A 27,425-nucleotide genomic window follows, 5' to 3' on the forward strand; every position below is an offset into this window, starting at 1 on the left:
ACTGCATTCCTTAGATGTGCACAGACAACTTGGATTCTACTTGGACAGGACTAAACCTCAAAGGAAATCTTAACTTCTGGTGGAATTTGCTGCAGGGGCAGAGGGGAAGGTTATTTCAAAGCAAACCATTTCTAAATGGATAAGCCATTGCATTAATTTCTGCTATATGCACCATGGAAAACCTGTCCCCCAGGGGATCAGACCTCATTCCACCAGGGCTTGCATCTACCTCTACAGCCTTTCTCAGAGGCGTCCGTACCAGGGACATCCTAGAAGCTGCTACCTGGAGATGTTCATCGTGCATACAGCTGCAGTAATCACAGATGGGTTCTCTGCTGTCAGGCGGGTCCTCAGTCGGCCGAATTCCAAAGTCTAGGTCCGGCGTCGGTTGTCGTCGCTTTCTTTCCTGACGTCAGTGCGACAGGGGTATATAAGACACAGCCGACGCCATATTCTTCAGTCTTTTTTGCCGCGCGGTGCCCGAAGCAGAAGCAGTTCGCAAGTGCCGGTCGGCCAGCTCCTGAAATTACGAATAATTGGAAACCGAAGTCTTCTTTAAAGTTTAGTACCCCGTTGGGGAAACTTTTCTTGCCTCAGACCGATGTCAGACAAAGTTAACAATTGTATTTCTTGTGGGAAGCAAATACCTCATAAGGATTTCCATTCCCTCTGCATACCTTGTTTAGGCCCAGACCACAACGTCTCGGCCTGCCGCTTTTGCGCTACTTTCAATAAACGCACTATTAAGCGTCGGGCGGAGTTCACCCAGCACTTTTTTGGTAAAACCTTTGATTATAAAATGTCGTCGGATACTCCGACTACCGTTTTGTCCAAAAAACGCAAGGACAAAGACCGACACGCGAGGCCCGCGGTCTCCACCGACACCACGCCAAAACCGGCTACATGTGGTCCGGTTCTCAGCGATGCGCCTACGCAGCTCCTGACTACCGACGACACTTCTTTGGCGGTGTCCTCTGTAACCGAGACCACAGGTACCTCGGCCCATACCCAGACTACAACCACCGAAGCCACTGTGAGTGTTGAGCCTCCTAATGTGGATAGGTCCACTTCCACCCATGGTGTTTTTAGACCCTCGTCTTCCTTCTCCATTAAGGCCTTTACTAAGTCCAAATCAGCTATGCATCCCAAGAGGCCTGTTGCCCAGGGCCCATCTCCAGGCCCCATGCCTAAAAAGCAGATGCTAAAAATGGCTGAGGATTTAATTACTCTTATCAGGGGTTCCCAGCCCCCTCCAGACAAGAGACCCCGAGTGGAGGAAGCTTCTCCCTCTTCTGACCAGGAATCCATTTTTTCAGAACATTCTGATGAAGAGGAACACTCGTACTCCCCTTTTGAAGATTCGGATGCTGAGCAGTCCATTCCTTCTATATCTCCCCCAGAGGATTTCTCTTTTGGGGAAACCTTGCACACCTTGAGGGAACACTTCCATTGGGAAGGCCAGGACTTTTCTGATTCCAAGAAAAGACTTAGGGAATTTCTTTTGTTACCTCAGCACAGACCTCTGGCGATACCTCCTGTCTTGGACATACTTGATGTTTACTCGGAGGCTTGCCTAAATCCGGATTCCCTGCCTCCTGCCCCAGTCAAGCCTGATAGGTACTACAGAGTTCCTACCTCTCACCAATTTCTCTACAAGAGCCATAATGCTGACCCTGAAACCATTTCTCAAGGCCCCAAGGGAATGAAGGCCTCTACTGCTAAGAATCCACTACCTTCCGAAAGAGAGTCTAGATCCTTAGAAAGGTGGGGAAAAAGGTATATACCTCGGCCACCCTAGCCATGAGGGCCTTAAATTGTCAGTTCCATATGCTTAAATATCAGCAGTTTCTGTTATCACAATTAAGAAATAAAATGTCTCAACCTGAACAACCAGATTTGAAGGAGTTGCAGGATATGATGCATAGTGCAGAACAAGTGGGTAAACACACCTTACAATGTGGCTATGATGCCCTAGAGGCCTCAAGTAGAGCTGCTGTGACAGGATCAGTCATTCGTAGACATGCCTGGCTTAGAGAACAAACCTTGCCTGACCATGTTAAAGCTAAGCTACTAGATGCTCCTTTACAAAAGGATGTACTATTTGGTGCTAATGCTGAGGAGATACTACGGAAAATGGAAGAAAAAGCTAAATCTATGCAAACTGTCAAAGCTTTTCTACAGGTTCAACCACCACGTTTTAGCAGAAATTGGCCTGCAAAGAACTGGTCCTTTCCAGCCACGGACAAGCCACAAAGAGGTAGATACAGGCGCACAAGGGGCAGAGGACAACCTCAAGGATCATAGAGGCAGACAATGGCAAACTCCAGCCACTAGAGGTAGCGAAGACAGTGCACAGCAATACAGGAAACAAACCCAATGACTTCCCCCTTTCCATGCCAAGCAGGTCTCAGCTGGCAGCACCCTTGGGGAGGAAAGCTGGCATTATTTACAAGAAATTGGCATATTATCACAACAGACAAATGGATCCTGGACATTATAAACAGAGGCTACAGATTTCACTTTCACACTCTCCCAAAAATGAGAGGCATGCCGAACCTGCCACACAATCAAAGGGCAGAAGCTCAAATACAAATTTCAAAGCTTATGGCCATGAAAGCTATTCAAGAGGTACCTACTCACGAACAAGGTCAAGGTTTTTATTCCAGACTTTTTCTGGTACCAAGGAAAGAAACCGACTGGAGACCCATTTTGGACTTATCCATCCTAAACACATTTCTACTCGTACCAAAATTCAAGATGCTCACATTACAGCAGCTTCTTCCCATGCTGGGCAAGGAGTTTTGGCTGGTAACATTGGACCTCAAGGAGGCATACCTGCATGTCCCAATCAGACAAAGTTGCAGAAGATACCTCAGATTTCTTGCAGGTTCAATCCACTGTCAATTCTCTGCATTGCCCTTTGGCTTATCTACTGCGCCCAGAGTATTCACGAAATGCCTGGCATCAGTAATTGCCTACTGCAGACTTCAAGGGATACAAATTTACCCTTATCTGGACGACTGCCTGATCCAAGCGGACAACAAGCACCTACTTCTGGAACATCTGGCTTATGTAACACAGTTATTGAATTCTCTGGGATACACAGTCAACAAGGAAAAATACAGGCTAACACCATCTCAGAAAATAACTTTCCTGGGTGCCAACTTGGACACAAACACCCAGATGGCCTATCTTACGCCAGAAAAACAAGGGCAACTAACTCATTACTTCAAAATACTAGCAAATTGTACCAGGCTCACTGCAAGGAAAATCCTGCAGGCTCTGGGCTTCATGGCATCTTGCATTCTTCTAATCCCATGTGCAAAGTTGCATATGAGGAAACTTCAATGGTACCTAAAAAACCTATGGTCTCAACACAGCCACAGTTTGGAAACAATAATACCAATAATTCCATGTCTGCAAAAGGAATTTCTATAGTGGGCCCAAGCATGCCAAACAAACACAGGTCTTCCATTCTGCAAGCCTCAAGCAAATAAAGTCATCACAACAGACGCCTCAGACTACGCCTGGGGGGTGCACATGACAGACAGGTGCATTCAGGGCAAGTGGTCCCAAAACGAAAAGCACCTTCACATCAATCAAAAAGAAATGCTAGCAGTGATGATAAATGCAATTACAGCTTTCAAGGACTTCCTGCATCCAGGACAATTATTGATGAGAACAGACAACACCACAGTAATGTGGTACATAAACAAGGAGGAACACATTCATACCCCCTGTGCAGGCTAGCCATGTCGCTTTGGAACTTGGCTCTGGAATGGCAAATCGAACTTCAAGCACAGTACTTGCCAGGATTGGAAAACACGCTGGCAGACAATCTAAGCAGAAATATGACAGATCCACACAAATGGATATACAGGAGTCTCCAACAATCCAACCCGTGGATTCAGGTTCATTGGAACTGATCTTTGCTGACACTATTCCCGTCTCTCTTGACCCCGATTCCATCCATTCGGGATAAAGCTCCGAGCCAAAGCTTTGGTGCCAAGCCTAAGAGAGTGAGTCAACATACAGATTCCTGGAGCCATCTCTTCCCCTTGGGACCTCTGCTGTAGATATCTCGGGTCCAAGATCCGATTTGGAAACTAAGTTCGTTGGCTCAGAGATTTCTATTTCCTCTTCAGAGTGAAAGGTAGTATTGGTGTTAATAGCAGCCTTGACTTTTGAATCATTTGAAAAGTTTCATGTTCTTCCAAAGACAATGTAGCTAATACTAATTTGGTTCCATCCAAACCCCACCTGCAATCTGCTTACTCCTCCTTTTCATCCAGTCATACAGGGACAGTTGGCAACAAAGGTTTCTAAGGAAGAATACTTCATCAGTTCTCCGTCTGATTCTGATCCTTCTACTGAACCTCCAGAAGGTGTTTCCAGAAAACAGACATAAGCAGAAACATCTAGACTCATCATCCAAGTCTTTATGGAAGATATTGATTTAGAGGAAGGAGAGAGCTCCCTTCACTTCCTCTCTAAAGATGCCTCTTTTTGCGCCATTCTAGAATTAATGAAACAGAAAGGGGATGGACATCCTGAGACCATTCTCCGGTTGAGTCTGTATTCTTGGAAGCCTTTGGTTCTGGACCAGCGTCATCCTGGATCGTACCACCCATTGATCCTCTTGTTGATCTAATGGCTCAGTGGTCATGGAAGGACCTCAGTGTGGTAGACCCCATACCAATAAAAGCTTCTCATATTACCTACCCCAACTGATGGGAAGCACTGGAGTTAGTGGTCCACCTGTAGATATTATGGTGGTAGCAAGCATCCACCAAGAAGTTGTTCATCCCTCCAGTAGAGTATTTAGGGCGATGAACAGATATGGAAAGCATGGTCTACATGGCAGTGACATTCATCCTTAGACCTCTGAGCTGTCTTGCTCGCCTAACAAGACTGTAGAAAGACTTAAAGGAGATCTCCAGGTCCCACTTGGTGATTTTGTCAGCAGATGTTCAGAAAACCATGGACTCCCAGCTTTCTACCCTGCAATCAGCTTCTAATGTGGCGATGCATCTGCCATCAAACATAACTGATGGCACAGCCAATGCAGCAGATACTGGTATCTGTGCACCAGCATGCCTGGATGTGACTGATTTTGCAGAAAGCTTTAAGTCATCCTTCATTAGTGCCCCCTATGATGTGTCTACCTTATTTGGACCAGAAGTCAATGATGCACTTACCAGAAGTCAACAAAATGACAAAACTCTGGAATTGGAGTACGCCTCTCCACCCCACAAAGAACATTTTCTTGAAACCAGAGATTCGGGAAGATGATGTGGTTCTGCAAATCAGAGTTCTTTCCATGACTCCCAAGGTGGCAGACCTCAGTGTGGCAGAGGGAGAGGCAACTTTAATGGATGATGCCCAAGAGGCAGACTGCAGAATCAAGGCTCTCAGTGTCCTTTTTCAGAGAAAAGCCTTTCATCATCCCCTGAACAATTACCTGACTGTTGTGCTCTGAAGGCACTCGAGGGGGTGTTTCTCTCTATACTCTCAAGTTTGGCAAAATATAATATCAGATTCATGGATGCTAAGGATAATATCCAGTCTCTCTAATTCTCTCTTCTCTCTTCTCTTTTCTCTCCAACCACCAAAGCAAAAGAAAGTCCCCAATGTTCCATCCAATCAGTGGGACTTAAATGCCACAGAATTTTCAAAACTACTAGAAAGAGACATCCAACTGGTTCCCCATGACCAGTTAGAATCCAGAATCTATTCTAGGTTCTTTTTAGTGCCAAAGACAGCCAGGGACTTCAGACCCATTTGGGATCTAAGTCACTTAATCCAGTAGATAAAACACAAAATTCTAGATGATCACTGTTCAGTCCTTTTTGCCTCTGCTGAGGCAACACATCCAATTGTCCTGCTTCTACTGAGGCAGGACAATTGGATGCGCTTTATAGATCTCCAGGATGCTTACTAACCATCAAAATAGTGAAACGCTCAGAGTTCTCCACTTCAGCTTGGAGTCGTTCATTTCTAATTCAGAGCTCTGCTGTTCAGTCTCACCACAGCCCCCGGGGTGTTTCCCAAGATCATGGCAGTAATAATGCACCTGCACCTTCAGGAGATCCAAGTCTTCCCATATCTAGACAGTTGGCTTCACACTGCTCCCACCGACCATCATAGTCTTCCCATCTTCTCAAGTTGCTTCAGAACCTAGGAATTTCAATAAACCTAGGAAAATGTCAGTTAAGTCCAGTGCAAACCATAGAGTTCAGAGGATGCCACTTAAATGCAAAACGTCAGATAGTCCGGCTTCCCCAGACCTGGGTCTAATCTCTTCGTCTGACAGCCCTACACATCAATCACCCAAAAACCACCAGCAAGGTTAATCCAATGTCTCTAAGGTGTCATGGCATCTGCAATTCTTATGGTTCCTCTAGCAAGATATTTTATGAGGGTACTACAATGGACTTTCAGTACATTTGACAAAAGCCATCCACCTTCTGCATGCAAAAGTTCATCTTGTGCAGGTTTGCACAAACCACATCATCTGGTGGAAGAGTGTGGTATCCATTCAAACAGACAAACATGACTGTTGTATGGTACATCAACAACCCAGAGGAACCCATTCTTATCCTCTTTGCCAGTAAGCCATGAGGGCTTGGCAGTGGGTGATGTCTTCACAATGCTTTCTTATAGTGCTCACATCCCAGGGACCTCCAGTGTACTTGTGGACAAATTGGGAAGAGTGCTACTAATGCCTCATGAGTGGCCCACAACCCTGCAGTGGCACAAGCAGTTTTCAGTTGCTGGGGCCATCCTGGCTGCAACTTCTTTCTCTCCCATCCAAGCAATAAATGCTTCATTTACTGTGGCCTGATTTCCTTACAGGGAGAGTCATCGAGGGATTCTCTGGTCCACAGTTGGCCCCGCATCTCCTGTACACCTTTCCCATTACCCCAGTGAGCAGGTTCATACAGAAAGCCAGACAGTGCAAGTCCAGAGTTATCTTTATTGCACTCTTTTTTTCGGCCCTGGCAGGCTTGATTCCCTTTCCTGTGGGGCTTTTCCAGTACATCCTCCATGGATGTTGGCTTAGTATCCAGATCTACTATCCCACCCCTTTAGACTGCCTCTTCCGGATCAGATATCCATGAATTTAACCACACTATCTCCAATTCTAACCATAGCCAGAGATGCCAAGCTTCCTCCTGCAGTAGTTAAAATTTTCTCTGCTTCATGGAATCCATCTACTGGTAAAGTTTATTGTAGCAAATGGAAGATATTCTCAATTTGGGCCTATACCAAGGGGTAGAACTCTTTACAGCAGCAATTCTTTTCATACTTGAATTTGTATGATCTCTTTGTTCTTGGTTCCAGTTTTGCAACTGTCAAGATTCAATTGGTGGTTATTTCCAATTTTCATGTTTGTGTTAACGATATGTTGGTTGCATTCCACAAGATCTCAAAAGCCTTTCTTAACAGTACATTTCTGTTGAGACCTCCCATTAGAGAGACAGCACCTCCATGGGACATCACCATTCTCTTGCAAGCTCTGACTCAATCTCCCTTTGTCCGTGTCGATAAAGTAGATTTAAACCTTTTTTTCTTATAAACTATTTTTCCAGTCACAGTAACACTGGCCAGATGAATCTCAGAATTACAAGCCTTCTCATCAGATCCCCTGTATCTGTATTTTCACAAGAACAGGGTTTCCCTTAGAACTAACATAGCTGTATCCAGTACTAATTTAAATGAATGTATACATCTCCCGGTGTTCTTTCCAGGATATTCTAACAAGGGAGAATACCTCCTTCATTTACTAGATGGTCAGACAACTCGGATTATTCATAAGAGAAAAAACTTCAGAGAAGATGACCAATTATTCATCTCCTTTGCTCAGCCAAAATTAGGAAAATCAGTTTGTAAAGTAACTCTGTCCAGATGGATTTCAGACTGCATCTTTTTTTTTATATATATCATAGGAAAAACTTGCCTTTAGCAAGCGAACCAAAGGCATACCCAACAAGAGCAGTTTCTACCTCTGCAGCCTTCAGTAGAAGATTATCAGCTGATATTTCTACAGCAGCTACCTGAGCAACTCAACACATCTTTGTGTACCACTGAAAGTTGAATGAACAGTCAAGGTCATGCTCATCTTTGGCTCCACCATGTTCAGGAATGTCCTTCCCTGATACCACCTAGTTGACAGCTTGGGATTCTGTCCCATGTTTCAACGGGTGAAAATAAGCAGCATTTGGATGTGAAAGTTATGTACTTACCATAATGTTAGATCCATGTTGTCTTATTTCTGCTTCAAACTCCCTCCAACCCCCTTCCAGTTGATCACCTATGTCTTCTGATGACAAAGTGGAGCTCACTCCCTGTCTGAGCACAGTTTTCCTAGGCTGAATTTCTTTTCACTAGCCATTACAAACTAGTAGGTTGCTTTCCCTATATCAAGGCTTTTTCTTTTCCCTAGGTTAGTTCACTGAGGTACACACACACATTTGTGTGTATATACACACACACACACACACACACACACACATATATATATATATATATATATATATATATATATATATGGTTTACTATTAAAATTTCGAAACCAACTCCGTCGGCTGTACTATTGTCGAACACGGAAGTTCGAAAACGGTAATATCGATGACAAAAAAACAACCTAGGAACGGGTTTTAACATGGGTCGAGATAGGTGTTCCGTGTTATTCCGAACTACAAACATCTCCTCTATCTCGACCCATGTTAAAACCCGTTCCTAGGTTGTTTTTTTTTGTCATCGATATTACCATTTTCGAATTTCCGTGTTCGTCAATAGTACAGTCGACCGAGTTCGTTTCAAAATTTTAATAGTAAACCTATATATATATATATATATATATATATATATATATATATATATATATATATACACACACACACACAAACCATAGAAGTAAATTTTACAACCTTTTAGGGGCCAGTGCGATCTGAGTATCCAAGAGTCAGCCTAGGGAATTATGGGCGGCAGAGGAATCAGACCTCTGGAACCAATAAGCTTGAGATCAGTGCCAAGGTCAGATCCCATTGGATCTGACAAATCACATGCTTGAAGTGGACAAAAATGAGACTTCATGGATCTAACATTATGGTAGGTACATAACTTTCGTTTATCAGCACTGACATAACTTTCGTTTATCAGTACTGCTTGTGCAGCATAAAGACCTGATTATATGCCCTAGATGGCCTGAGTTTGACCAACAGCTCAGCTGCTAGAAGAGACTGGCATGAAAGGGTGTTAATAATCAGCCATTGCCTTATCTTCCTTCTTTGGGGGAGGGACTGATGGTTCCAGTCAACTAATTGCTGCTGTGCAGGCAGAGGATTGCAGAGCCATATATTGGGGACCTTTGCTTTGTCCGGCCAAGCCAGTAAAATTATTAGCCCTCTTCCATGTCTGTGTGGAGGTATACATATTGGTGAGGGCATAGCTGGGCCTTCTGCAGTAATGTAGATGCTTGCATCTGCTAGTAGAGGCAAGATTAGGGCATATGCAGAAAAAGCCCTGAAGGCTGCCAAAGTGACGGTTCTGTGACTGTCTCTCTACTCTCTAGGAACAACCCTTATCCTGAGAGGAATGAACAGGCCAGTAACTGGCATGTAGTGAGTAACCAAAAAATAAATAATTCATTAGCTAATGCTTTATCAATTTAGAGAGGAGCTGACAGACCAAATACTAGAAAAGCTTAAGGCTTTCTAATTGAACTTCATTGTCTTGATATCAGAATGTCTCATCTAGGTAGTGTTTCATTTTTGGTGTTGTAATACTTGGTGCCTTTGTTTAATATAGGCAGTGTAGTCTGTTGTGTTCAGTCAGTTCACTGCTGTTAACAGTAGATCCACCATTAGATGCAAACACAAGTCATTAGCATTCCCTAAAGGGCTAACAGATACTAAACACAGAATACCCCCAGCCCCAATTAGGGAAACCATCATAAAAAACTTCTCAAAAGCCAACTTCACACTTCTTAAGACAGAAGTAGCAAATTTCATGACACCCATGCAGATGGACAATAGAGGTATGACTGCAGAATTGTACACAAATGCACTTTATAAGCACTTACACAAGTGCATGGATCATGCTATCCCGAATAGAATCAAAATGTTATCCTCCAAAAAAAGGAAGCCAATCTGGTGGTCCTCTGCCATAAACAAACTCTACAACAGAAGAAAGAAACTGTTGCAAAAAAGAGTAAAATCCCATGACTGGAGGAACTCCCTGGTCAACCTCAGTAAGAAGCTGAGATCCCTCATAAAATCCTCCAAAGCTAGTTATGAAAACAAAATTGCCACTGACTCTAAAGACAACCACAAAGCATTCTATAGCTATGTCAAGAATCTAAATGGGAACAGTCAGATCTGCTCTGAGTTGCAGCATAATGGCACTAAATATACAGAACCAACTGATATTGCCAACATCCTAGCAGATAGGTTCAGTGCTAACTTTACCCCCATCTCACCCCCTAGAGGGCCCATCTCTATACCGGAAGAATGCAAAGTTCCTATAATCACGGCTGCACAGGTAAAAAAACACACACTCCAAAGCCAAGAACACAGCATCCATGGGAAATGACAATATCCCAGGCTGCGTTCTACACGAACTACAGAATGAACTGGCACCCTACCCAAGTACCATGTTCAATCATAGCCTCACCTCAGGCTTTGTACCCACTGAATGGCGCACCACGACATTTATCCTACTCCACAAAGGGGGAGCCACGACGGACCTCGGGAACTACCGCCCCATTAGCCTGATGAGCCTGGTCTGCAAGGCCATGGAACGTATCATCATGGAACTCATAAACAAAGACATTGGTAATCTCCAAACTCTGGATCCTACTAAGTTTGGATTTGTAAAAGGCAGATCATGTCTCCTAAACCTGATTGACTTCTTTGAAGCAGTCACCAAAGCCATAGACGAGGGTAAAATGGTTCACACAGCTTATCTAGATCTCGCCAAGGCTTTCGACACCATCCCCCACTCTGGAATTATAGATAAGCTCACTAAACTAGGTATAAATCCCTATGTCACAAGATGGGTTGCCAACTGGCTCACGGACAGAACCCACACTGTGAAAGTAGCGGATTCCAAATTCGACATCAGACCAGTGACAAGTGGAGTACCACAGGGTTCAGTCCTGGTATCTACTTCTCTGAAGTACAGGCCAACACAGAAGGTCTTTGGCTAACAAAGTTTGCAGATGACTGCAAACTCGGAGCCATAATCGAAACTCCTAACGATGTGGACAAACTACAAAAGGGCCTCACTGAGACAGATACCTGGTGTCAAAGCCATGGCCTGAAGCTCAATGCCAAAAAGTGTATTGTCATCCCCTTTGGTAAAAACTCTGTACCCATGAACTACCACATAGCTGGTAGTCTACTTAATGCTGCAAATGTGATGAGAGACCTTGGGACACAGGTGGACAGTAGTCTCTCCTTTGATCACATCGCCACAGTGGTCAGGAAATCCTTCTACGTGGCTCATCTCATCACAAAAGGATTCTCATCCAGAAAAAAAGAGGTCATTGTTCCCCTCTACTCATGACTCATTAGGCCCATTATAGAGTACAATGCCCCTTTTGCTATGTACCTCGCAAGACATCTACAACAACTGGAAAGACCACAGAAATACCTCACAAAGAGGATTACTTGCCTCAAACAGATGCCCTATGCAGACAGTCTCAAAAAACTACAGCTTTACTCCATCACATATCGCCTACTCGGGCGATCTCTGCCTAACCTACAAAGCTATGTCAAACCCAGAGCTGTTGGACATGCTCCACGTAAAGAAATCCCAATCCCTCCGAGCTACACGCTCTAGGGACCTTAACCTTGTCACCACAATAAACAGAACATGCTGGAGGGATAGATTCCTGTCCCAGAGACTTCCCATTCTCTGGAACAGACTACCTATCTATGTCAAACAGAGCTCCTCATTAGAACTCAAGAAAAATCTTGATGATTGGATGGGAACTGGGAAATTCAACCCGGGGATCACTTCTGTGGTTTTGCTCGACAGGGACACAGGAAAATAATTTTCTTGGGTGGCGAAAGCCAGGGTACATTTTTTGCCTAGGCTTGTATGGGCCCAAGGGCCAATAGCCTAGTACCTACCTATGAACCTATGAATGCCTTTCAGTGCCTTTAGCGTAGGAAGTAAGTTTTCTGAATCACTAGTTGATTAAGATTGCTTAAAGTTGCTGTCACTTCAAGGAGAAGAATTTTTAAGTGCTAGACCTTCACGTGCAAAGAGCTTTACAGTTTTCTTGGAGAAAGGGAACATTTAAGAAAAAAATATATCTTGTGCATAAAGTGGTATGTTCTGTGTGCTTTAGTGTTGCAGTCATAATGTAAGAGACCTCTTTTGCAGCCCAAGTCCAATGTCCAGCCAACTTTCAGAGCTGAGCATGTTTTCCTTGTGGCTAGGCTGATACTACCTTCTCTTGAATGTGCTCCAGTTTCCTCTCACATTGCAAATATATGCAGTAGGTGGATTGAACAATCTAAACGAGAGAGTCGTAATCAGGGCTTTATCCCTGTACAACAGCAGCGTAGGTGAACTGACATATATTGCGGCACTTAGTATTTACATTCCAGAGAAAAGTAATTTACATTCCAGAGAAAAGTAATAGGTGAGTACATAAGAGAAGTCCTACAGAGAGACTTTGACATTTGGTGTTTATACTGTTTGGGTCCAGAACATAACACATGCTTAAAGTTTGTCAGGAATGTATTCTTTAAACAATTAAGAGAAAGGAAAATTACCAGTTTAATCATTGTCTGCTGTTTTACAGCAACTGGGTAATGCAGATGTACAATCTAAAAAGATGAGATTTCTTTGGAGGAAGAAAGAGAGCCTACAGAGTAGGGGGGGCATCTGAGCAAGCCCTTTCTTTGGATCATCTGAGGTATGCAGGTGCTTATTCATGCTAGAATTCATTGGCTCTGGCCCTCTTGTCTGCTTCTGCTGAAACCTTTGTTGTGCTTTAGGAGGCCACCACACTTTCAGTCCTCTTGGACGATGTCCTGGACAAAAGCTGTAGTTTTACCTTTTGACTCTTCAGATACCTGAGTAAGTCTAATAGTTAAAGGAGAACAGCATCCTCTGTGTATTTTGTGTAGGAGAATGCCTGTATCCATAAGCAGGGACCTAGGGATTTTTCCTCATAGGCTGACAAATAATTAGAATTCACCCACCCTAGTAAGACTTCTGTATACAAGCAAAGTACACCTCCTGTGCCGAAGCAGATGCATGCTGGTGGTTTTGTCACCCAATCCTCCCTTTTAAGAGTGGTTAAGATTGGCTCAGGAAATTTTCAGCTTCTTCGTAGTCTGCAGCCAGACTGAAACTGCCCTTCTGTATCCAAGTCCATTCCTCATAAGGAAAAAGACCTTTCCAGAGAAAATACTGATTCTTGTGTCTCTGAGGAGGAACTAGACTATAGGTCACCATTGTCATTATGATCCAGATGAAAGACGGCACTTTCAGTTGGATGTCATCCTGATGTCATTTTGTTTAGGGACACAGTCTCCCTGATGAAAAAGTATTGTAAATTGCTGTCTCGAGGCACCTGCTTCTCTGGAAAGGTATTTAGACGACGTGGACTAGATCCTCCAGCTCCCACTGCTTTAACTTCATTTCAGGTAGCACTTCACGGCTGTCTTTGAAATGGCAGCCTTTGAGCTAGATTTCTTAATCCTCTGCCCATAAATGGCCTGACTGATATTACAGAGAGTAAGATCCTTGTGAGTTTTTGTTAAGAATTCTGTGTGGATCCAAATTCTCTGTTCATGGATACCACTAAGGGACTTAAGCTGCCTCCCCTCCTAAAACAAAGGGTCTCTTGTCTGTGATATGCTCATGTCCTTATTACTAAAGAGGAAGTGGGAGTTCCCAGGTGTCTGACAGCAGCTTTCATCCCCTGTCAACAATACATGCTGGCAAGACATACTGTTCATATCACAAGTAGACCCTCAAGAGTGGATATTAAACAGAGATGTTTTTCTGGAACAAGAGGTAGGGTTTACTAGGAATAGATTTGCCTCCCCCTCTAAATCAGCAACTAAGGCAGGATAGCAGCTCCAGAATATATCCCTTCTTCCTGAATTGGCCAGCCCTATTTCTTTTTGCAGTCCCTCCTGTTTATCCCCTGGCTTCTCCTGAAACTCTAGGAAAGGCCAGACATTATTCTAGTAGACCTCTCTTGACCAAGGCACCACTGTTTCCCTCTCCTACATTGTCTGGCAGGAGAAAAATGGAAAGTGTGTCCTCAGCATGCAGACCTTCAAACATGAAACAAAAGGTCCTCCCTAAGGCCCAACCTGCCCAGTCTGTGACAAACAGCTTGGATTGATTTCATAATAATGCCACATGTATTCTGGGGACTTGCTTAAGATAATGAGGAGAGGTTAGTAAAGACAAATGTAAGAAAATCTTGACCTAGCTAATTGGAAAATTTTCTCCATGTGTTGTCTATCCAGGAACTAAGACCCGAGCATTGCTAAAGTGGATGTTCTCCTGGAGTGTATGTCAGAATGTTACAAAACTGGTTTGTCTCGTCTTATGCAACTATCAAAGTGCATGCTCTTGTTATTTCAGCCTGCCCTACCCCATGTGTCCCACCTTCCAAATGTATGTACTCGGGCCTTCTGACAAGCAGTTTCTCAAGGGAATCCTACACGTTAGACTTCCACAAAAAATATTGCTCCACCATGAGATCCAAACTGTGTTTAGAGAAATTGACTGACACCTTTTTAACCAGCTGCTTCTGTTTCTGTCCATCTTTTTGGAAGTTTTAAATCTAGTGCTATACAGTATATCTCAGACTTGTTTAGCCAATATTCAAGAGCTTCTAGGCCTGCCCAGAGTGGTATGTTTTTATAAAGAGGAGTTGTGCTGTGTAATCAAAGGAGAAAGTATCCTTCATATCTTTTGATTTTTACAGGCAGCTGAGAATTTATTTTCACAGCACTAAAGAATTCAGAAAAAAATGTCAACTGTCTCGTTTGCAAAAAAAGAAAACAATGGACACCAGTCAACAAGTAGACTTTCTAAGTGGCTTCCTCATTAAATTTTTTATCATTATACAGTTCTTGGCAAATCTGTTCTAGGGCACAGCAAAGTCCCCTCTATTCAAGCCACTGCTGTTGCCACAGCCTTCCATAGAGGGATTATCTCTCCATCTATCCACAACCCCTTTTTCCCATTTTTGCATATGTGGTTGGGGTGTCACTTCAACAGTGACAGTCTTCTAGAGCCAATGTTCACACAGCTGAGTGGCTAGTCCTGTCGCTGTTCTTCCATACCACACGCATCTATGCATGCCTACACCTATAGCCAATATAAAGTGTCCAAACTACTACATGTCTCTGTATCTTTAGAGGGATCACCAGGCATGTCATCCTAGAAGCAACAACTTAGACTGTTCATAGTTTTTGAAAACACTAATTTAAGGTTAGCTTCCAGGGCCATGGCAGGATTTGCATCTGTCGGGCTGCAGGGCTTTATCTCCTGATTACATGTCTCCCACTGCTGTATTTCTGTATGCTTTGGGAGTCTTCCAAGAAGTGAGGGCTTGTACAGGATAATACTACAGTGAATGTAGGAATTTGATGTCTGAAAAGTTCAGTATAGCAGTCCAGCTCTCTGTCCTACTGCCTTCTTTTCATTATCCTGCATTTTCTGCAGCTGTGCTGCAAATTTGAATTTACAGCAGTCCTTTCCATTATGAGAATGCCTCCTTTACCTTATGACCAGACCTATGTGGTCCAGTTTTTCTTGTAGGCCAGTAAGGGGAGTTTTCTTTTTTGTTAGAGGACCTGGAAAAGAGCTGCTGTTATACAAAGAAAGTGGAGGCTCATACTGGACCTGTCTCTAAGGGTACCCAACTTCCAGATGCTGACGTTTCAGTTCCTGCTACCTTTCTTGATGTCAGGAGCAGTTTGTCCACTTTGGACCTGAAGGGATACATACCTTCACATTTCTATCCACAAGGATCGCAGACCATATCTGAGATTTGGGAAAGGGCACTTTCATTTTACTTCTGTACCTTCTGGCCTTTCCACAGCCATACTGTGCAGGCATATCAACTTGAAGGTCTTTATGGCTACCTTAATGTTGACCATAAGAACTTTAATCTTCCAAACCAGTAAAAAAACAAACAAAAATACCATATACTGAAGCAGTAACGATACAAAACAAAATCTGCATACCAAAACAGTTCTGTGAAGCAGGCACCCAACCAGTATAACAGTGAAAATTTTGTTAAAAACATTATTTTAGCACATTCATCTTAAACTGTGAAACTTCAGAACTAAAGTTAAAACACAGCACAACCTGTTTATGTAGAAACACATTCCTCAGCCAATGCAAAATTCAGCAGTCAGCAACCACATTCTGGGTCCGAATGAAGAGAGAAGTCAGCAAGCAAAGGGGAGTAGTACTGCTGAAATTGAGTTCGTCCTCAAGTTTTGGTGAGTACCTTCACAAGGTGGACCCTGTTTTTCACAAAATCTCACCAAGACAACACTGATGTAACAACTGTATTTGTATAACATATTTCATGGACAGAAGTAAGTTAAAAATTAAAAAAAGATAGCTGGTTGCACAAAACCCAGGATAAAAAAGTGCCCAATCCTGGTAGGTACACTGGTGCCAGGACTAGAAAAGGTGACTGTGTAGAATCCTCAAAATACAGAAACATTCCTACAGTGCGGCCAGGCCCAGGGGTAGGATGGCCCCCCTGTTGTAGAAGGAAGTAGTAGTCTACAAAATCACAAAAACTGATAGGCCAAAGAAGAGCCATAAAGATGATAAAATGGACTATTGAGGACAAGAAAGAAATTATGTATCATTACTATTATGCAGAAAGCCCAGAATTTCAAGACACAAGATATACAAAACCATTAAGAGAAATTAGAGGAAAGAAAATACTTCCACAAGAAAATCTGTCAGAAGCTGCAAATAAAAATTTGTATTCATTAAAACAACAGATTTGTGAAAACCAGTATATAGATCAAGATACATTGATCATGTTCGTGTTTCACTGTTGCAGTCATTACACTTGGGTTATCCTGCTGGCAGGCTACCCACAGTCGGCCTGAATTCCAAAGTCCCAGTCTGGCGTCGGTTGCTGTCACCTCTTCCCTGATGTCAGTGCGCCAGGGGTATATAAGATGCAGCCGATGCCATTTTCTTCAGTCTTTCTTGCCGTGCGGTGCCCGAAGCAAAAGCAGTTCGCAAGTGCTGGTCGGCCGACTCCTGAGATTTTCGAAATTGAATTTCAGATCTGAAGTCTTCAATAAAGCTAAGTCGATGGGTAACTTTTTCTTGCTTCAGACCGATGTCAGTAAAAGTTAACAATTGTATTTCTTGTGGGAAGCAAATACCTCATAAGGATTTTCATTCTTACTGTATTCCTTGCCTAGGCCCCGACCACGACATTGCTAGCTGTCGGTTTTGTGCTAGATTCAACCAACGCACTATTAAGCATCAGTTCGATTTTGCTTTACATTACTTTGGCCGAAGGTTTAACTACATAATGCTGTCAGAACAGCCAATGACCGGATTTCATAAAAAGCGCAAGGACAGGCATCCGAGGTCCAAAACAGATGACGAAGCCTCTTCTAGGCCAGTCGCCGGTTCACCAGTTCTCAGTGAGGCGCTTTCGCAGCCCCTGACACCTGCTACCTCAGAGCCACAGGCCGCCTCGGACTCCCACATGGAGACAACTAGGCCTCTGGAAACTCAAGGTAATGGGCCTACGGTAACTATTCCCTCAGATAAGTCCGGAGCCGCTGAGCAGGCATCGGCTTCTGAGGGTGTTTTCAGACCTACACAGCTTACTATCAAGACCTCTTCAGCAACCAAGGCAAAGTCTAAAACACCTTTAAAGACAAAGAAACAAGTGCAGCATTCTCTTGGACAGTCATCCATGCCAAAGAAACAGATGCTTAAAATGGCCGAGGACCTAATTACTTTGATCAGGGGTTCCCATCCCCCTCCTGATAAAAGGCCTAGGCAAGACACTGACTATGACTCCTCTGACCAGGTTTCTATTTCTTCTGATTCCTCTTCAAAACAGGGATATTGTCTTCCTCCCTATGAGGAACTCTGACGCCGAAGAATCTATCCCTTCAGCCTCTCCTCATTAGGACTACTCTTTTGGGGAAACCCTGCACACCATGAGGGAGCATTTCCATTGGGAGAGCCAGGATTATTCAGAATCCAAGAAAAGGCTCAGAGACGTTTTTATTGCCTCAGCACAGGCCCCTTGCTATATCCCCCCAGTACTAGATATTGTTGATGTATTTTCTGAATCCAGTTTGTCACTTGATTCTTTACCCCCTGCACCAGTTAAGCCAGATAGGTACTACAGGGTACCAAATTCTCATACATTTCTATATAAAAACCCTGCTGCTGATCCAGAAACAATTTCTCAGGGTCCCAAAGGGGTCAAGGCTTCCACTGCAAAAAAACCTGTTCCCTCTGATAGGGATTCTAGAGCACTGGACAGATGGGGGGAAAAAAAGTTTACACCTCTGCTACTTTAGCTGTAAGGGCTTTAAACTGCCAGTTTCACATGCTTAAATATCAACAATACCTGATGTCTTTGCTAAGAGAGAAAATGCTTACAAGTTCTGAATGTCCTGAAAACAAGGAAATGCAGGATTTATTGCATGCAGCTGAACAAGTGGGAAAGCATACTTTGCAATGTGGTTTTGATTCATTAGAGGCTTCTTGCAGAGCCGCAGTTACAGGTTCTGTCATTCGAAGGCATGCTTGGTTAAAAGAACGTAGTTTACCTGATCATGTTAAAGCAACATTATTGGATGCTCCATTACAGCATGATACTTTGTTTGGTGTTAAGGCAGAAGAGGTGTTAAAGAAAATGGAGGATAAAGCAAAATCAATGCAGACAGTAAAGGATTTCTTACAGGTTCAGCCACCCAGATTTAGCAGGAACTGGCCTTCTAAAAATTGGTCCTTTCCAGTGTCAGACAGGCCACAAAGAGGCAGATACAGACACCCAAGAGGCAGATCTCAGCCCCAAGGCTCATACAGACCTAAACAATGGGGTGCTTCAGCCCCCAAAGGCGGAGAAGACAAATCACAACCTTACAGGAAACAGTCCCAATGACTTTCCACTACCAATGCCAAGCACTTACCTTTTGGCAGCACCCTTAGGGGGAAAGCTAGCACTTTTCTCACAAAATTGGCACATGAGCACCCAGGACAAATGGGTTCTGAATATTGTTTCTCAGGGTTACATGTTCCACTTTCACACCCTACCAAGGCCAAAAGGTATGCCAGACCTGCCACACAATCAATGGGCAGAGGCACAAAAACAAACTACTGCTCTCATGGACATATGAGGGCTATTCAAAAAGTACCACAGCAAGAGCAGGGTCAAGGACTTTACTCAAGACATTTCTTGGTACCCAGAAAGGACAAAGCCTGGAGACCAGTACTGGACCTGTCTACTCTAAATACTTTCCTGGATGTTCCAAAATTCAAAATGTTGACACTACAGCAACTTCTACCCATGCTGGGCAAGAAGGCTTGGATAGTTACTTTGGACCTCAAAGAGGCATACCTGCATGTTCCAATCAGACAGTCTTGCAGAAGATACCTCAGATTCATAGCTGGCTCAATGCATTACCTATTCTCCGCACTGCCCTTTGGCTTATCTACTGCACCCAGGGTTTTAACAAAATGCCTGGCACCAGTAATTACATTTTGCAGACAAAAAGGAATTCAAATATATCCCTATTTGGTCGACTGCCTTATTCAAGCAGAGAGCAAGGACATTCTACTAAAGCATCTGGCGTTTGAAAAAAGATTACTAATTTGCCTAGGGTACACAGTAAACGAAAATAAATCAAAACTAGTGCCCTCTCAAGAGGTAATATTCCTGGGTGCAAGCTTAAAATACAACTGCCCAGATGGCTTATCTCACGCCAGACAAAGGCAACTGACTCATTACTTTCAAATGATGGCAACAAAGACCCAGCTAACCTGCAAGAAAAATTCTGCAGGCTGTGGGCTTCATGGCATCCTGCTAATTCCCATATGCAAGACTGCATATGAGGAAGCTACAATGGTATCTAAAAAGTGTTTGGACTCAACATTGCCACAGCCTGGAAACAATAACAACTCTCATTCCCTGCCTGCAACAGGAGTTTCGATGGTGGGCACTGGCCTGTCACCACAACAAGGGACAGCCTTTCACTTTACCCACAGCCAGGCAGACACTAACAACAGATATATCGGATTATGCCTGGGGGGCACACATGGCGGGAAAATGTATTCTGGGCACGTGGCCCGAAGACCTTATGCACCTTCATATCAATCAAAAAGAGATGCTAGCTGTACAGAATGTCCTGACAGCCTTCAAGGATTTACTACATCCAGGACAACTATTGCTAAAGACGGACAATACTACAGTCATGTGGTACATAAGCAAGGGTGCACGCATTCCTACCCCCTCTGCAGGCAAGCCATGACTTTGTGGAACACAGCACTGACCTATCAAGTACATCTGCAGGCACAATTCCTGCCAGGAAAGAAAAATACTCTGGGAGACGAACTAAGCAGAAACCTCATGGACCCTCACAAGTGGAAACTAGATCCACAGGTCTTCAGCATGATAACAAGGAAATGGGGATACCCAGACATAGCTCTATTTGCCTCCCCTCACAACTGCCAACTACAGAGATTCTGCACAAGGATTTATCACTCACAAGCATGGAAGGTGGATGCTCTATCATTCAGCTGGAAAACCCTAACAGTTTATGCCTTTCCACCACTGCCACTCCTCCCCAAGGTACTCCTAAATGTCAGACAAGAGAAGCCAAAAATTAGTCTGATTGCCCCAGATTGGCCACGCCAGCACTGGTACCCAATCCTGAAGAGCTTGTCTCAAGGCCCAGCCTGGACTTTACCTCAAATTCCTCATCTTCTGACCCAACAAAACAATCAGATCCTGCACAGCCAACTCAGAACCTTAAATCTGGCTGCATGGCGAATAATATAACCACTCAGGACACAACTCTCTCTAAAGCAGTTATGGATGTCATTTTGGAAGCCAGGAGGCCCAGCACCAGGAAATCTTATGCAGAAAAATGGAAGAGATTCTGTGCTTGGAACCAGGCACAAGGACCTGAACCGCTTATTCCAAATATTCCTCAGATTTTACAATATCTAACTGAGATGCTGGACAAAGGCCTATCCTCATCAATTAAGTTCCATGCTTCTGCCATTTCAGCTCATTACAATACGGAACCTCCTATTTTCTCACGTCCACTGCTAAGACAGTACCTCATAGGGGCAAAAAACATAAGACCCCCCAAGGAGAACACCAATACCTACATGGGACCTCAACTTTGTCTTGGAAAAGCTCACTGTGCCTCCTTTTGAGCCAGCCAATACAGCTGAGATAAAATTCTTATCATGAAAAACTGCTCTGCTCCTAGCAATAACTTCAGCAAGAAGAGTTTGAGTTACAGGCATTAATGGTAGTGGAACCTTTTATCATTTTTCATCCGGACAGGGTTTCTCTAAGGACAAACCCAACATTTATGCCAAAGGTAGTATCCAGTGTGGCTCTTAACCAGACCATTCATTTGCCAACTTTTTATCCAAATCCCCAGAATAAGGGGGAGAGACTTCTGCACTCTTTGGACATACACAGGCAGCTACGCTTCTACTTGGACAAAACAAAAGCTTTCAGAAAAACTGAGCAACGTTTTGTGGTATATGCTGCAGGATCACAAGGAAAGGCTATTTCAAAGCAGACTACTTCAAAATGGATAGGACACTGCATTCATTTCTGCTATACACAGCATGGCAAATTGGTGACTAAAAATATTGGGCCACATTCTTCCAGGGCAGCAGCCACATCAGCAGCCTTTCTCAGAGGAGTACCAACCAAGGAAATTTTGGAGGCTGCAACTTGGAGTTCAGTGCACACTTTTACCAAGCACTATCACTTACCTCTTTACTCTAAATCCAGGGCAGGCTTTGCCACTGCAGTTCTGCAGGGCCTCATAGCCACTCCTAATCCTATTTAGACCCAGCCGCCCAACCTCAGCTTTGGGATTCAACCCAATCCCAACCCAAGTGTAATGACTGCAACAGTGAAACACGATGAACATAGTACAGTTGTGTACCTACCATAAATGTAGATGTTCAAGTGTATTCACTGTTGCAGTCCAGGTTACCCCCCCCACCATCCCCCTTTCTTTGCTGGGACTTATCTATACTTCTCTATCCTATACAACCTATGTGGTGTATTTGCTTGTAGATGAAGGTATTGTTTATTTTAGTGTATATTTTTTTATAAGCAATATGTATTGCCTACCTTCTTGGGGGCACCTGATATCTGGGGCAAGAAAAACTGAAGAAAATGGCGTCGGCTGCATCTTATATAACCCTGGCGCACTGACGTCGGGGAAGAGGCGACAGCAACCGACGCAGGACCAGGACTTTGGAATTCAGGCTGACTGCGGGTAGCCTGCCAGCAGGATAACCCAAGTGTAATGACTGCAACAGTGAATACACTCGAACATCTACATTTATGGCAGATACACAACTGTACTTTCTTTGAAAGAAAAGCTTCTGAGGAAGTGTGAAAATATAAACAAAACATAAGAGATTTTTTAAAAGTGTAAAAAAGAAATATGGACATGGGAAAGAGAGGGATTGGATATGGTGCAATATTTATGCAAAGGAGAAAGCTAAATCAATATAAAGAAGGCAGCCCCAAAGACATTCAAAGAGAAAATAGACAAACGATATCCAGATATGGAAAATTTCACAATAAAGAAAGTATCCCAAAGAGGGAATGTAGAAAAGAAGACAAGTAAAGTAGAAGTTAGAAAAAAATAGAAGTTGAAGTTATGGAGTGCCTGCGAAGTGAAGGATTTGGTGTAGAAGGTCTAACACAGGTTACATCACAGCAAGATGGAGCAAGTCCACAAAGTAAGGAGGAGCAGGAAGATCAGGAGACATCTGAAGAAATATGGACATGGGAAAGGGAAAGAGATTTAATATGGTGTGATATTTATGCAAAGGAGAAAGCAAAACTAACCAATACAAAAAGAGCAGCACTAAAGAGAAATACAGGCAGAGGAATCTAGGTATGGAAAACTTTACAATGTAAAAAATAAGAAAACAGAGGAAAAGTAGAAAAGGAGATTAGTAATGGAGAAGTTAAAGAACTAGAAACTGAGGTTATGGAGTACTTGTGAAATGAAGGATTCAGTGTAGAAAATATAATTCAGAAAGCACCATAACAGGATAGAGCCATGGATATCCAAATTAAGGGGAAACCCGGGGGAACGGGAAGCAGTTGGTCAGGTGCTATATGAAGATGTTTTGGAGCCTTCCACATGAAACCAGTATAAACATTCACTTGAAGCTGGACAGCAAGGGAAGGAACAGAAAACTGTGGAAACCCTGACACAGTCAATGTTGAGGTGTGATAGCCCATTGAATTCCTATGTGACAGAGCAACGGATGGCACATGATGAAATTGAAGAGAATGTGCCACACGAAGATGCTATAGAACTTTGTATAGAATGCCTGAAGGAAATCGAAATAAATGTGCCCTCAGTTTAGAAGAAAACGAGCTAAGAGAAGAGTTGCTTGATTTAATAGTGATACGTAGACAATATATTAAGATCAGTGAAAGAATTAGACTGCAGAAGGTCAATAAAACTCAAAAAGTCAGAAGTTTGATAAAACAAATGAACACAGTAATTAGGGCTGTCCATAGAAATCCATGTGATATAACAGAAGTAAACAGGATATACTACTGTGCAGCTAAATTAATAACTGATAAAATTTTACCACAAGCACACAGTGTAGTGAGGGAAAGGAAGGGGAAAATCAAAAACCATCATGATAGTATTGAATGGAGAAAACTATAAAGGAATTAAGACAAGTGTCACTGTTAGAAGAATATAGAAGAGGCAACAGATCAACAAAAGTACTAAGAAAGGTAGACGTAATAAAAACCGTGCACAGTATTAGAACAGACAAGGATCTATCATGCATTATCGCAAATAAGCTAAAAATGTCAGCACTGGTGGAACAACTTAGGTGATACGCAGTTAAATATAAAGGAAAAGTACAAAATAAGCAATTTATTGATTACCCAAAAAAAGTTTTACAGAGAATTGAGAAACAAGGTAAAAGGAATCGAAAGACCAACAGAAAAAGAAGAAATAAATACATTTTGGAGAAGTTCTTTATGAAGTTCCTGTGGAACATAAAAATGCTAAATGGATAGAAGTAGTAAAAGAAATAAGAAGTTGTTTAAATGTACAGGATATGAAATGGGATGAAATAGCCAGAGAGATTGAAACAAAGTTAAGAAAAGCCTCCAATTGGAAAACCCCAGGCCCAAATGCAGTACCCAACTTGTGGTTAAAAATATTAACATCTTTGCACAGAGATATAGCTATGAGTGCGCACCCTGAACAGACACCAGCCTGACTAACAACAGGAAAAACTGTTTCCTTCATGGAATCCAGATTAGGCCAACCAGTTTCCAAAGAATCTTTTGCCTCCTGGACCTCAAAGGCTATTTTCTTCTGCTATTCTCACCATGCAAAGAGACACTACCTTACTGCCCAAAGCCCACGCTAGTCGAGCAGTACCTTCAAGTGCTTTCTACAAAGGTATTGACACCAGGTCCGTTTTCGAAGCAGTCACCTGATCGTCTGTTCACACCACCTCAAAACACTACAAGTTGGATGCTTTCTCAAGGTCCAGGACAGTGCTTACCACAACCATTCTGTCTGTCCTCCAGGACTCTTCCCCTTCTGATTCCTGTTGACCTACCACCCTCTTTCTCGTACAGCTCTGGGAATCGCCCATTTGTTAAGAATATTGCAACAGTAAATCAGTCAGGGTATAGTACAATTGTGTAAGAATTTAACATAACATTAGATGTCCTGCTGATCACTGCTGCAATATTCCTTCCCTCCCACCTTTACCCCCTCTTACTTTACTCCTTCACCTCTCATTGACATTAACACTTTGCCTTTCCTACACACACATGGAGAAGGGGCTTCTAAACAACATGGCAGCGCGTTTGTTTTGTCAGACTGTACAGTGACCAGTATGGAATGGGAGAATAAGGAATATACAACATATCTGCCTTTCCCTGCAGGTCAAAATCCGGGACAGTCGCAATGGACATTTCATAATGTCAGAAACAGTAAACGGGGAAAACAATGGTAAAAAACAGTGTAGAGGCTCGAACGAACAAGGGACAGTAGTTTGAAGAGAAGTACAGGCATACCAGCATCCTAAAAAGAAGTAAATGGTATTAATTTATCCCGTGAATTTTTGGACAAACCAAATTAAAGTGGTATGAATTATGTTGTTTGTCAGGTTATGTTTTGTCAAATGAGGAAAATTCTGTTTTGAATTGCGGTTTAAAATTTATATCTACAGTTTTGCCACGACTGCATGTAATTAAATGTGATATTTTTCAATTAGCCAGAAAGTCACATTTAATGGATTTTTTAAATCCTCCTGTAAATAAGTGTTAGGATGTATGTTAGCAATTTTTCTAGTAGTGAAAATGTAAGTTTTCATGCTTGTAATTCAAATGTGGAATCTAATGCAAGCTGCCTATTGGATATTCACCATGAAGGGATGCAACATTTTGCAGCAATGCTGAATTTTGCTTTTGAGTTTGTTTATAGAGTTTCTAGCGAAAGTGAGTGAAATTAGTTTTAATTTAACTAAAACAGAATGGAAAGTGTTGCAGGCTCTTGGTAGACAAAGCAATTTAATATTTAAACCTGCAGATAAAGGCAATAAATTAGTTATAACGCATTGTACATTGTATCTGCTTATGGTTAGACAACTAATAGATGAAAATGTATATAAAAAGTGAGTTTTTCTATGTATAATCAAGCATTAAGGAGTTATGAAGAATTTTTAGATAAAGGTTTATAGCCTTTGTTATTTTTCTAGTACAGATGTTCAGGAAAAATTGATTGTGAAGGATGTACCATGCCATATTTGTACTGTCTTCCAAAAGTGGACAAGGATCTTATGGACCCTCTAGGTCGTCCAATAGTTTCTGCAAATTATTTTCTTCACAAGATTGGACTTTTTCTGCACAAATACTTATTGCCTAAAGTTGTCCAATTACCATTCTGTATTAAAGATGTGTTTGATTTTTTTTTTGGATAATATGTCAGATGTTCAGTGGACTCAAGATATGTACTGGTGTACCCTAGATGTGAAGAGTTTGTATACTAGTGTGCAACATAGTTTTGGTTTGGATACTTTACATTTGTATCTAGAGGACAGCCCAGTATCTTATGTTATTGAGTTGATTTATTTCTACTTTAAGAATAACAACAGAATTCAATGGGGCCTTATGCTGTCAGATTCAGGGGACAGCAATGGGGAGCACCTTTTACCCCAATGTATGTTAAATTTTGTATGTGACTATTGAAAGCAGAATACATTTATAGGACAGATTTTTTCAACAGTATGCAGTGAGATATATTACAGGTTCCTAGATTATTTGATTTTTCTATACAAGGGTGGAAAGCAATTAATTGGTGATTTTGTGCAACAGTTGCAAACAAATTTAATTTACAATGTAATGGGTTGAGAGCAAATGTTCATTCCTTGATGTAATGTTGGATGGGACTTGTGAAAATAAAATAAGAATAGTAGTACATAGAAAATTTGGGGATAGAACATAATATTTACATGGACAAAGTTGTCATCCCCCACATACCTTATCAGCCTTACCATATGGACAATTTTTAAGGCTACGGAGGTTATCTAATATAGATGAAGATTTTAAACAACAATTAGAGGTCACTGTAAATATGTTTATAAGAAGGGGATATGATATGAATGCTTTATGAAATTGTACAGGTCTAATGGGGGCAATATAAGTGAGAGGAATATGTATACTGAAAATGTTGGTTTAAAAACCTTAGAGTTAAAAAAAATAGGTTTATTTTGTTACCATATATAGTTTAGTTTGCAATTAGTTCAGTTAGTAAAATTTTATTGGGAATATTTGACCAATTTAAAAGACATTGAAAAGGGTGCTGTATAGAAGTCTTGGTGTTTTGTATAGGAGAGGGAAAAATGTCAAGGATATGTTGGTACATGGGAAATGTTCTTCCTCTAGTTAGGCTATAAGTAGGAGTATAATGGGTACTATACCCTGTGGTAGCTGCTCTTGTAGATTTGTGGTAAGAGGTTTTACTAGGATTAATGGCAAAAACTTTTTAATACAATGTAAATATGGATGTGAGACAAAGGGAATTGTATCTGCATTAAGGTGTTCTTGCAAAAAAAAAAAATTAAAATTCTTAAAAAAATTTTAAAAAAAAAGGGGAAAAAAAAAA

The 27,425-nt window shown here is 42.2% G+C and overlaps 1 protein-coding gene across 1 annotated transcript in view; it reads left to right on the top strand.

Annotated features, from left to right (window-relative positions):
- Nucleotides 1-27,425, top strand: part of NUP98 (nucleoporin 98 and 96 precursor) — a 1,998,548-nt gene that overhangs the window by 1,916,582 nt on the left and 54,541 nt on the right. Inside the window, exon 25 of the mRNA XM_044072823.1 lies at nt 20,772-20,815. Coding sequence (XP_043928758.1) covers nt 20,772-20,815 — 44 coding nt within the window. The remainder of the gene's footprint in view (nt 1-20,771; nt 20,816-27,425) is intronic.

This window comes from Protopterus annectens, chromosome 5.part1, assembly GCF_019279795.1.
Source record: "Protopterus annectens isolate FY-2018-M chromosome 5.part1, PAN1.0, whole genome shotgun sequence".
Taxonomy (NCBI): Eukaryota; Metazoa; Chordata; order Ceratodontiformes; family Protopteridae; genus Protopterus; species Protopterus annectens.